Below are 13,127 nucleotides of genomic sequence, written 5' to 3' on the forward strand. Positions count from 1 at the left end.
CATTAGCAGTAGCCACCGCTTCAGCGCTTCATGACATGTTTGTGTTTTTCCTCATGTCCCAACTGGGTATTGTTGTTGTTCTGACTATCTGTCAGGACTGACCTTCTAATCCACTATGAGCAGCCCAACATTAGAGATCCCTACAAGAGCTACATTACGCTGCCATCAGCGTTGTGCTTATCTTACCTGCTCCACAGGGAGCATGGGTGCATTTGTGTCATATTTGCTGACCTGCCACATGTTCACAACGAAAATATAGCCCACCTGTACAAACCAATCCACTGACTGACCTGACACTGGTATAGCAGGTTCTGATGTTGTTGATGTTATTTAATATTATGTATGTTATATATAGTATAGAGACCCCTGGGGTTCTATAGGGTTGCATGGTTAATTGTAACAAGTGGATGAACCTCATGACAGCTATCCAGTACTGGATGGTGGCAAAACAAGTGTGTTACTTCGGACGAATGCAGTGCAACAGGGATGCAAGGACTGGAGCATCTTTCAGTGCCTTCAAAGGAAGCATTACTTCAACGGCTGACGGCCCAATGGCTGTAGCAGAGCCATCATTTCTCAGACAGCAGCCCCCTATGTCCAAGTCTAGACAGGAGACTGATGGTTACAGGCAGGAGTTCGATTTGTAAAAAAGAAGAAGAAGAAGAAAGAAAGAAAGAAAGAGAAGAGACAATGGCTAACTGCTTAGTATGTAAGATGCTGTACTCACAACTGCAAGCCAAGGCTCTACAGCGGGTGCTTAAAACAGCTCAGCACATCACCGGCACTGTGCTGCCAGTTTGGGACCTTTATACCTAGACCAGGGGTGTTCAACAGGGGGTCCGTGACCCCCAGGGGGTCCGCGGAGGTACTGCAGGGGGTCCGCGAAATTATTGCTAAAAAAAAAAAAAAAAAAAAAGATTTCAAAAAATGTTTTTTTTTTTTTTCATTTTTCACATTTATGTTAAAAAATAAATCATGATTCTATCCATTTTGAATAGCTTGAATACATGATTACTATGCAATTGACAGATTGTTGATATTATTGACATTGGTTCTCAGTTAATAAGTAGTATGTTTAGAAATGGTAGTGGTACGGCCCACCCTGCTAGCTGTAACTTGTACATGTTTAAAATAAAAAATATGTCGTAGCCCCGACCCCCCCACCCTACGAGGTGGTAGGGGGTCCCTGCTCCATCTCCCCATCAGTTTGGGGGTCCCCGGCCTGAAAACGTTGAAGACCCCTGACCTAGACGGTAACAGAACATTCTGTCATGTTTTCTCAATCACCATCAACAAAGGTCAGGGTTGGCATCTACAGTATCTGCCTCATGGCCAACTCTAAACAGCCTTCTCTAGGGGAAAGAAAACCAGCAGCGTGAAGGTTTTCATTGTGGGTGATGAGTAGGGAACGACTGAGCTGCTGTAAGTGATTCGTGCAAACACATTCGTAATAAGTGTATTTTAAAATAACATCTGCATGCATAACTAATTCTCTAGTGACTTCTGTTTTTTTTCAGAGATAAAAATACATGCTGGATGGATACATGCAAAATACAGATTGCACTCGAAGGTGATGGGGACAGCTGGGAGGAGGGCTGGCAAGTATCAGGGGGAATCGGTCTGTGGTGCTGAAAACGCCTGATAATTTACTGTAGAATTATTTGTGGGACACTTCCGGAGAACAGCAGACATACAAGCTCACGTCGCGTCGCAGATGCAACCGTTGTGAGCTTGTAGATCACTCTCGGCTGCGACGCCGGAAACTGCCCCACACCTTCTGCACAATGCACGATGGGATGTTGGAAAGTTGTGGATCATTTTTTTTAACTTTAGAAATGTTTTGAAAGTTTGACCAAAATAGGGATGCCAGGGTCATATGTTTTAATAAATTCTACATTAAAGGAGTAGTTCACCCTCAAAATGACTTTTCTCCAAGTCTCCATTGAGTAATCAATAGAAAAACAAGTCATTTTGGGGGTGAACTACTCCTTTAAGTCTACATTTCCCAAAAGGAAATGGAAGTATTTAATTCAGTCTGAACACCAGCAGGGATAAAAGATCCCCACCAGCCAAGAGAATTAATGAATATTTTGAATATGAATATTCAAAAGATGGGCTGTGTGTACACATTTAGATCCTATGTTGACATTTGTAATGAAGTCGCAATACCCCAGAGTGAGATTGATATTAAAACATCCCATAGCTCAGTTTATCAGGGTTTCATTTCCTGCCAATGTCCACAGGGAAATAACAAACATATTAAAAAAATGTAAAGCCCTGAAATCATGTAAGAGTATAGTTTCATCTAATGTCAAATGCACATAAGTTCAGCGTCTCTTATACCTAAAGCCTTTCTTGATTGACTCACTGGTGAAAATAGCCGATCTACAAGCGCACAACGCCTATCTACAAGCGCACAACGCCTCGCACCACGAGGCGTTGTGCGCATGAGGATCTGCTATTTTCACTACTCTTGTGTAGCACTCTTGTGTGATGAAGCAGGGCTTTAATTTGAGAAAGAACAAACTATTTTGAAACTTTGGAGATACGAGGTTTCTGCCCAACAGCGAAGATATCCTAATTTATTTGTAGCACTGCGTTAGCAGACGTAAAATCTCTAAGCTACCATGTCAGGGAGGAAAATGTATCATGTAATGATGTGATACGTTTTGGTACTGAGTGGGGAGGCACCAAATGCATCTTTTGGTCTGGAGCTGAAAGCATCTGATGTACTGTATACCGTATAAAACGGACTGGCACACTTGCCATTTCAGAAGATTTCCTACACCCCCCGGGGCTTTGTGAACTCAACCCCAGCTGTAATAAGAATAGCTATCATATCAAAGTAATATTCATAATCTACTTTGAATCTGCCAAGAATTTTAAAAAAAGGAGGGGGGGGGGGGTAAAAGAAAAAATATATAGGCCTACTGTATATCAAAATGAGCAGGAGTCGATTACTGCTTGGCTAGGAGGTTGGGACACTGGTTCTAAAAGTGGGGTCCACCGAAGGGGGTTCCAGGGGGTCACCAGCAAAATGAGTCAATATATAGAGCATCACAATCAGTTTACCCACTTTAACCCTATTTTATACTTAGGCTATGCAAAAATAGGCGATATGCAAGCAAACACACATCTTCTGTTCTGTAAGACACTGGAACACCATCTTTTCAGGTGGGGGTGGTGGGGGCGTCCACGCCACGGTCACATACAATTTGGGGTTGCTTGACGTGAAAGTGTTTGAGAAAGACTGGGTTAGGACATGCAGTCCCTGCTGTGTCCATCTGACCAAACAAGAGGATTTTCTTTTTTTTTAGGCCAGACAGCAGACAAGACCGTCCCCTGGGGCCATGCACATTTCTCAGACAGAGAGAGAGAGAGAGAGAGAGAGAGAGAGGGACAAGGAGGAAGGAGAACCACAGAAAGAAGGTACAGTACATCGTCACTGTGCGGGCAGAAACCTTGTATCTCCAAGTTTCAAATGTGCATGTTTTTTCGTTGAGTAAAAGCCCTGCTTCATCAAACAATGCTGTCGTAACAAAACAAGTGAAAATAGAGGATCTACAAGCACACAACGCCTAGCACCCGCTTTCGCGGTGCGAGGCGTTGTGTGCTTGTAGATTGTCTATTTTCACTAGTTTAAATCGTTTTTTAAAATGATAAAATACATGTTTTGGACATACAAGGTTTCCACTCGACAACAACGACATGCTTGCGTGCCAGGCTCCTCACACTGCAGCTGCTCTCAGACAGACCTCTGGCTCGCCTCTGGCCTGTTCACAGGGGGCTGGTTGCCTCCGCTGGAGTTAAACCTAAACCTTTATAGTTTGATTTTTATGGAGCTTTTTTAAAGTTGTTGATGTCATTGCTATTCTGTGCAAGAAAAATAAGAAAAAGGACGAGGGGTTTGCTCTGCCGACAATATATAATAAATTATATAATTTAAAAATGTGTGTGTTTGTTTGTTTTTTGTATGTAAATGATTGCTCTACCTTGTCGTAGAAGAATGCCATGCAAAAGTCTCGTAAATAGGCGATCTACAAGCTCGAAATGCGTTATGAGCTTCTAGAAAGTGTAGATCTGGATGCTGTATTCGCTTGTGACAAAATAACAACTACATTGGATCCATAGGAACACTGGTTTCCATCAGAACACACATTTCTTTCATTTCCTGAAAAGTAACAGTTTTGTACATACAAGGTTGCTGTAAAGAAACAGTGATGTTATTACAGTCAGTGACAGTAGGGCTGTCACGATATGACATTTTACATGACGATTAATTGTCACTCAAATAATTGGCGATTAACGATTTAATTGTGTTTTTGTCGTTGATAATTACATTTCTGTTTGGCTTTTAGGCTTTGAAGTTGTACATGGTAGATATGACACATAACCTAAATATAAAAATATAAAATATAAAAAAGAAATTACTGACATATTTGACAACTTACTACTTAAAAAATAACATTGATAGTGGAAATAGCCGATCTACAAGCTCACAACGCGTCGCGATGCGACGCGTTGTGAGCTTGTAGATCTGCTATTTCCACTATTTCTGACATTTTTCAACATTCACGATTATGACGATTATGACAAAATAATTGCGATAATGTCAAATAATCACGATTAGACGATTATGTAATAATTGTGACAGCCCTAAGTGACAGTCAGTGACGTTATTATGTAACAGAATAGCCCTGCCTGATTCCCAGAAGCCTAATCTGTCCCTGATGATTGGTTTCCAGTGCAAGAGACCGGCGCTCGAATCCGGGAGGTCATATTGGGGGCTCGGCCCTGCTTGAATCCCTAATATTCAGCCTAAAGCCTAATATCTCCCTTGGCCAAGGGGGGTTTCCCCATTGGTGAGTGACAGATGTTTGGTTTCCAATCCAGCAGGTTACACTAAATGATGACATGATCAGAGCATCACTAAAGGAATCCTGTCCCACATAATACAATCAAATGCAAACGAACAGGTATTTGTGTTCATCCACATGTAACCCACCCTGGCCACAATAGGCGATGTAAACGGCATTACTGAAGTGGCGGAAGTGCTGCGGTTAAGGGAAGTTACGTCACGCAGTGGTAACATGTCATTAGGTCGAACACCCTTTACTCTAACCCAAACCCTAATCCTAACCTCAGTAAAACTATGCCTAACTCTAACCCTAACCCTAAACCTAACCTCAGTAACCGTGACGTGGGTGATTATCTAACCTGCCGACGGTCGCCGTGATTATCTAACCTGCCGACGCTGTTCGACCCAACGGGAGTTCGACCTATGGGGCAGTCCCCCACGCAGTGCAGGTCTGTTTACATCCGCCAGCGAAACAAAATAAATTGATTTTGTAACTCTTAACTCACTCTAAATAGGTGTACAGTAACTGTCAGAATCCATGTTTTTGTTTGGATATTGTTTATTACTAGCGCAACCAAAGGGTCGGGAGAAGTAGAACAGTTTTTTTCGCCAGCGGGGAATACACCACACTGAAAAACAATAACACCCGGTGAAATTCTCCCGGCGGAAGTAGCGCCGTTCTATATGCCGTTTCAGCCTATGGTCGTAACCAGGTTTTACTCTTCACAGATGAGTAAGCCTGGCTACGCGAGGCTACATGTAACCTAGCATCCCTATTCTGGGCATGTCATAATAGGCGAACACTTGGTGAAAATATAGCCACTTGGCAACTATTTTTCAATGAATTATATACAGTAGGGGTTTTTACTGTCATGCCCAGTGTACAGTGCATGTTTTCCTGTTTCCTGAGCACTCCCTTAACGCCATCAGTTTTCCATGACAATCTTTTACATAACATCAACAGCATTTACACTACGTGACCCCTATGGACTGCGGCGTCTCAGTGTGGACAGTAAATAAAACTCCTGGTGCCAACAGATGCACTGTTTTCCATGAATGGAGAAATACTGTCATCAAACCCTGATGTGTACGGTGTCTATTATAACTCAACCGGACTACACCAACTTTACTACCAGTTAAACCCTGTACACATTGTTGACAGGGATCCCCCAGGGGACCCCTGTTTTCCCTCTGCACCAAATCAAAACTCTTCACCGAAAACAGCAGCAACGCAACTCAATGCGGCTCACAATGCAACATTCAGGTAAATCGGCTTTTTCCAGCTAGATCTTTGCTTATTTTTGCTGAATGTTTGCATATTATTACATGCACTGAGTAGGGATGCCAGGATCCAAGTGGTGCATTATTTTCTCCCAACCATTTGGGAGTTGAGCATGTGTAATTGTATTGAATTAAGCATCATAAATAATTAAAACTAAAACTAATTTGCAAAGCCCATGCTTTATCTTTAGTGTCGAGTTATAATCATTAACAGCAAACATTATGGGATCAAGTGAAACCAAAACACTCATTCAACCCTTCACTCCCTTATTTTACCCACCTGCTCATGCATGCACAACATGGTACACCCTGCCCTGGCTGGGTGAAAAATGTACTTTGCAAAAACCCACAAATCCACTAGTGGACTTCAACAATATGAAGTGAAGACCCAACTACCACAGTACATACTGTACTATACGCAGTCAAATTCTCTGCAATCTGGCTAACCATCGTCAAATAAAAGGGAATGCCCTCTCTGTTTTGTTGTTTTCATTTGATGCTAGCATCAGAGAGTCTGTTCCTGAGAGATTACATTCTCTGTGACTCTGGTTCTCAAAGTGGGGTCCAGGAACACTCAGGGTTTCTTGAGGGGGTTCCAAATGGACCTCCTTACGCGTCCACTTGGTTTACGTTTATACGCTCTCAGAGTTTACAACCAGCAATTCACTGCGCAGCGTTCGACCCACTTCTTCATGCCCTTCCCTTGACTTATAGTCTATTGCCTGATCCAAGGGCAACGCATTATCCAGGAGACTCACAGGATCACTGGGCATGCCCCTCCCCCAACCCCCTACCACCAACAGGACCTACATGACTGCAGGGGCTTGCACACACACCAACACACACACGCACGGACGCACGCACGCACACACACACACACACACATACACACACACACACACACACACACACGCACACACACACGCACACGCACACACACACGCGCGCACACACACACACACACACACACACACAGCAACTATTGATTATTTACTTTGCTATTAATCTATAAATAACTTGAATAATCTGATAATCAATTAGGCATTATCTTATACTTTGCCGTACGAAGGTGGCAAAGAAACAAATTGTGAAAATAGCATATCTACAAGATCACAACGTGTCATGGCACGACCCATTGTAAGATTGTAGTTCAACTATTTTCACTATTTTTGACTGTTTTTGCCTTTTTTTTTTTTTTTTACTGTTGCACCCCGGCCCTAACACACACACACACACACACACACACACACACACACACACACACACACACACACACACACACACACACACACACACACACACACACATACACACATACACACACGCACACACTCCTCAACCTCAATTTATTCCTGAAATTTCCGCTGGGCAAATGGCATATCAGTCAATCTGAACTAAATCATAGACGAATGCTTGCCCCATGCTGAGGCTGTCACTTGCTGGCCGTATGTCCGCAAGCACGCGTGCATGTGTGTGTGTGTGTGTGTGTGTGTGTGTGTGTGTGTGTGTGTGTGTGTGTGTGTGTGTGTGTGTGTGTGTGTGTGTGTGTGTGTGTGTGTGTGTGTGTGTGTGTGTGTGTGTGTGCGTGCGTGCGTGTAAGCAGTGTTGTTGCTGGTGAGAACAACTTTAAAACTGTCGTGTAATTATTGTTTTAGTGAAGTCTGTCTTGGAGAGACGTGGTGTTAAGTAGAACCAGAACACAGGTCGCAGTGCTATTATAGCTGCCGTTGTGGCAGTTTAAAGAAGTAATAATAACAGTTGGATTACACTGTCATTCCACTTCCCACGCCACACAGTTTGGGACATGATATGTCAGTCCGAACCCAGACAAAGGATAATGTTTTATATATATTTTTTCATGTTAATTTATGCATTTATAACTATGATGAGAGGCTCTCGTTCTTACACTCTTTGAACTCTCTCAGCAGTTTGTTGTGAACGACCCAAAACAATGACGCAAGAGCAGCCAACTAACAGTATATGTAGTGCATGCACGCTCGCATGTGGGTACAAACATGCCTGTGGGTTCCGCCACACACGCGGAACCCACAGGCTAGCACAAAGGCACACGCTCGCACACACGTGCACAGTGAAACCCTTTGAGTTCGTTTATACATTTGTAACTCAGAGTGAGAGTATACAAATGTCCATACGGGTTCATTAGGTGATATATCTTTGGTTAAAACAAAAGGTTTAGTGGTAAAAGGTTAAAGTTCTATATTGCGATAGTAATCATTGCTATAGAATGTTCATTAAGTAACAGGGGTCTGTCTCCCTATCTCTCCAGCTCTTTAGTAAACAGAAAATACATTTCAGGTTCATTACAAATTTCACCCATTCAGGAGAGAGAATCCCCAAAAAGATCATTGTGCTCCCGTTCCAATTTTGTATGCTCGTCTATTTGTTTCATCACTTCCCATTTCACTTGTTTATCCATTTATCTATTCAATTAGGATTAAATGCCTGTATTAAAACTTTACTGAAAAAAAAAATTCTGTTCACCTCGAGATCTGTAGAGACCGAGAGAACCCAGTCACCGAACAAACACTCAGCAGCAATGATTACTATTATTATCAGAATATAGAGCTACTTAACACGTATTCTAAAATCAATTACAGCTCCCTAAAAAATAGCACTCAGGATTTTACCGCGTGCCCTTTCACTCTGACACCCCTATCATCGGTCAGTTCACTCCTATCTGAACGCCCATTACTTCCACACCAAATCCTCACTCCTGTCTGTCCAAACAAACTCGTCACTCGGTCGAGGCGAGCGAGGCTATTTCCTGCCACTAAGTGGAGTCAGCAGAGTCCCCTGGGTGACAGTGAGTCGCGGCGAGGCGTTTTCCGTTTCCTGGGAGAGAGAAGGGGGGGGGGGGGGGGGGGGGGGGTTATCAGACTAATCGGCCCTGACGTGGGCTGCGTCGGTACTCACTGAGAGGTTTGAGGATGCTGCTGGCCTCGTCGTTGTTTTCTGCATCCGACTTGTCGGAGGCATTCTCCATCAACCTCTCCTTTCTGTCCTTGTGGCCCCCCGCTTTCCGGCGATGGCGTCGCCGGCGGCGGTAGCTCTTGGGCACGTGCACGCCGATGTAAATGGTGTGGTGTCCTGTTCAGGGGGAGGGTGGAGAAAGGAACAGTGAGGTTATCACACTCGCACACATGCATTCTGTGTCATTATTACATTTATTTCCCAAACAATGGGTTTCCCATTTTTGGCTCACAGAGCCATTCTTATGGGTCGCACGCAAGTAAAGGTCTCTTTTTCACGTTTCTAGAGGTTCAGGCCACCCTAACATCTAGAGTTAAGTCCGCTACGCAGCCTCACACCTTCGTTGCACCTCCAATCAGACAATTTTGGGGGTTTTTTTATGCTGAACTCTATATTATTTTAAGTCTCCAGAGGCCGTAGTTTTTCTTAGTTTCTGCCTAACTTAAAATGACACTAGGCAAAAACATGATTTTCAGCCTATGAACTAGTCTTTTTTTTTTTCTATTTCCTGAAAAGTTACCGTTTTGGACATACAAGGTGTCTATCCGACAGCGACGATACCGTCACTATCAGGCAAATCATACAAAAGTGTCACACAAAATGCGAGGCGTTGTGTGATTTTCAATATTTTCAATCGTTTTTAAAATAATAACAAAAAAGGCCATACATTATTTTGGACGTACAATGTTTCCACCCGACAGCAACGATATACTGCAAGGATTTCTCAATGAAACCAGATTTCTTTTTTTCTTTTTCCTTTTTTTTTACTCGTCACGTGGCCCCAAGAATACAACCAAATGAGAGAAAGAGTTGCGGGGTCTGGGCTGTAGAGTTTGCAGTACACTGTCAAACTAAATATTTGGAGTGGGAAAAGATGTAGCAGGTAGCAGTGAAGTCTTCGCGACTACTTGCAGGGCTCCACAGCAGTGGAAAATAAGTATTTTTTCATTAAAGTTCTGTACAATTTTTAGGCACCTTTATTTTACAGTAGTATGTAATCTTTTCTAAAGTTTACACTTCTACTCCACTATCTAAGAGGCAAATGTACTGAAGTAAAGTTTTAATACAGGCATTTAATTAACTCTTCAACAACTCTCAACTCTCAACTCTCAACTCACAACACATCGCGCTGCAACGACTATCAATGTTGTTTTTATAAAAGTATAAAGTTGTCCAACACAACATGTCAGTCATTTCTTTGAATGTTAACAGTATGTGTAATATCTTCTGTGTGCAACTTCAAAGCCTTAAAAGCCAAACAGAATTAACTCGTTAATCGCAATTATTTGAGTGACAATTAATCGTCACGTAAAATGCCATAATCGTGACAGCCCTAGTGTCACCGTGGAGCCAGCAGGACCAGCACTCTCACACATGGCTGGGTGGCTTGTTGGGGTCAGTAAGAACAAGCAGACTGGACTGTTTCATAATACACACTACTGTGAATGCTTCACCGCCTTCACTCCAACAATGTGTATACATTCTGAGAAATCTCTGTTATGTATTTACTATTTATGTATTTATTGTGATAAAAAGAAACCACACTCAAAACAAAAGTATCATCTTTTTCTTTTCTTTTTTGTAACGTGACCAGACGTTTAACAAAAGCATTTTTCCCCCCCAGTTGGGTCCCCCAAGGATATTACTTCAATTTCCCCTGTGTGGAATTGTCTTTACGTAATGGGGCTTCAGCTGTGCAACCAAGATGATGCTGGTTCATAAACCAGTTGAATGGTTGCTGTGGATAAAGGCTCACACTGGCAGTGAAACTTTGTTTAGCTAAATTTGCTTGAAAACCTGCTTGAGCTTTATGGTGAATGTAATCACAGACAAGCAGAATAGAATACGCCGAAACAAACTGAAACATACGTTCTGGGGTAAGAATTAAGCGCTTGTCAAGTTGATAATAAAGGGTACTGTCCTTTGTTTAAGCAGTTCTTAGCTCTGTTCAAATAAAATTCAAATATCAGCTAGTTTTGCTACTTGAACCCTTCAGCTTTTTCCTGTTGTTTTGTAATGTCATTATCAACTAAGTGTTTGTTAGGATGAGGATTAATATAGACAGCATGTCACTGAGATGGTGATTATTCAAGAATCTGCAAGGGTCTGAGCATTTTGCAATTCAATAGCTGTTATTACTTTTGATTGTTACTTTTGTACCGGCAATCTGTGTGCCTGCAAGGACACGTTTCTGATGATTAGAACTATACTATAATGTGACTGTGAGCAAAGAGGCAGGTTGTATTGTCAGTGTAGACATCAGCAGCTGTCCTGCACAAAGGCTCCATGATATCAGTGTCAAATGATGCCCTTTGAAGGGACTCATGGGCAGCTCTGGACCACGCACTGCACATGACACTACCAGGACGTGGCAGAGCCCCTCAAAACAACAGACAATGATACTGTATCCATCTAAGCACAACGGCACTCTTTATTCACTTCCATCACAATGCCTTGTGTTTGGGGGTTCATCTAAATTCACTGACGTTGACAACCCAACACTCTGGACCTTTGGTGAACATCTAGAAAAGGACGCAAAACCCTGAAAGATTTGAGGAAATAAGGGAGCAACAGAAATTAATCTAACTTGATTTAATAGTGATATAAAATATTAGCGTATTTTTTTAATACGAAACTCAGATGATTCTTTGGCCTGAGAGCTGTGTAGGTGATCGATCGACAGACAGACAGACAGACAGACAGACAGACAGACAGACAGACAGACAGACAGACATACTGTAGACAGACAGACAGACAGACAGACAGACAGACAGACAGACAGACAGACAGACAGACAGACAGACATACAAACACAGACAGAGACAGAGAGTTGGAGACAGAACCGGCATAACCCATACTACACTTACTGCTCGACTTTTGGTTCAACAAAACATGGCACGTTTCCAGTGTTTATGCCATAACATAAAAACACCAGATCAATCGTGCATGATTGAATGCACTGCCTGTACTGGCAACGTCATATAGGCTACTCAGGCTACTTTGCAGTAAACCCAATGGAGAGGTGAGATTTAATTACGCCAAATCAAATGAGTGAATTGAGTGCCTTGGTTCTGCCAGTGTGCTGCTCCACTGACTACCCACAGTAAATGGGTCATTGTGGGTAGTAGGGTACATCATGGACTTTTACTGTGACGCTGTTGGGTCTGAAACACAAAATGTACTCCAAGATAATGACTGGCTATCGCCAGAGTGACCTTTTTACTGGTTGCCAAGTCATTCTTAATTCAAAGTCATTCTTAATGTAGCTCATACACAGTAAAGCCCTCACAGATCCATTTGGGGCCATTTTTACACTCACTTAAATGAACACTGTGTATGTTTGCTGTGTAGATGGGACACTATGCTATAGATTATATCACATCATATCTCATCATGGTAGACAGTGATGGGTAATAAAGATTAACGTTTGAAATTATCAAATTCAGTTGCATTAACTTTCATGCTTTTGAACTAGAGTCAGAAACCCTAAATGGTGAAAAAAGCAAAATGCCATGTACTGCATGTTGCAGATAGGTGCAACATTACCGTAATTGACCCAAATGTGACAAAAAGATATCAACCCTCTACAAATGTACCATTTAACAAACATGGGATTGTGATCACTGGAGTGATTAGGTGATGAAGTGGAGATTGGAGCGTTTGCAAAAATGTGAATGACAAAGACGATATACACGTTAGAGAGAGAGAGAGAGAGAGCAAGAGAGAGAGGGAGAGAGAGAGAGAAAAGAGTGATCGATGAGAAAAAAAGACGAATGGAGGGAGCTGGAAAGAAAGATTTGCGTACTGCCAGTACAGCTTTGTTAAATGACTTCCGCTTCTTTCTCGTTTGGAAGAGGAACTTCTTTTGGAGAATGAGATCACAGCCTTGTGTTTGCTGGGAGGTTTGTTTAGTTCTCTGGATTGCTGCGAAGCAGCGACGCTGATGCCAGTTTCCCCAGTAACCAAGCCACTGGAAATGGCCCGGGCCAACAGGGAA

The 13,127-nt window shown here is 42.5% G+C and overlaps 1 protein-coding gene across 2 annotated transcripts in view; it reads right to left on the reverse strand.

The window, feature by feature from the left end:
* slc4a4a (solute carrier family 4 member 4a) overlaps window positions 1-13,127 on the reverse strand; it is a gene marked incomplete at its 3' end in the record, with an annotated part of 72,677 nt that overhangs the window by 53,729 nt on the left and 5,821 nt on the right. For both annotated transcript variants that reach the window (XM_080739632.1, XM_080739633.1), the window contains exon 2: window positions 9,074-9,247. In XM_080739632.1, coding sequence (XP_080595758.1) covers window positions 9,074-9,247 — 174 coding nt within the window. The remainder of the gene's footprint in view (window positions 1-9,073; window positions 9,248-13,127) is intronic.

The sequence above is a fragment of the Nannobrachium achirus genome, assembly GCF_963921795.1.
Source record: "Nannobrachium achirus genome assembly, chromosome: 12".
NCBI classification, from domain to species: domain Eukaryota; kingdom Metazoa; phylum Chordata; class Actinopteri; order Myctophiformes; family Myctophidae; genus Nannobrachium; species Nannobrachium achirus.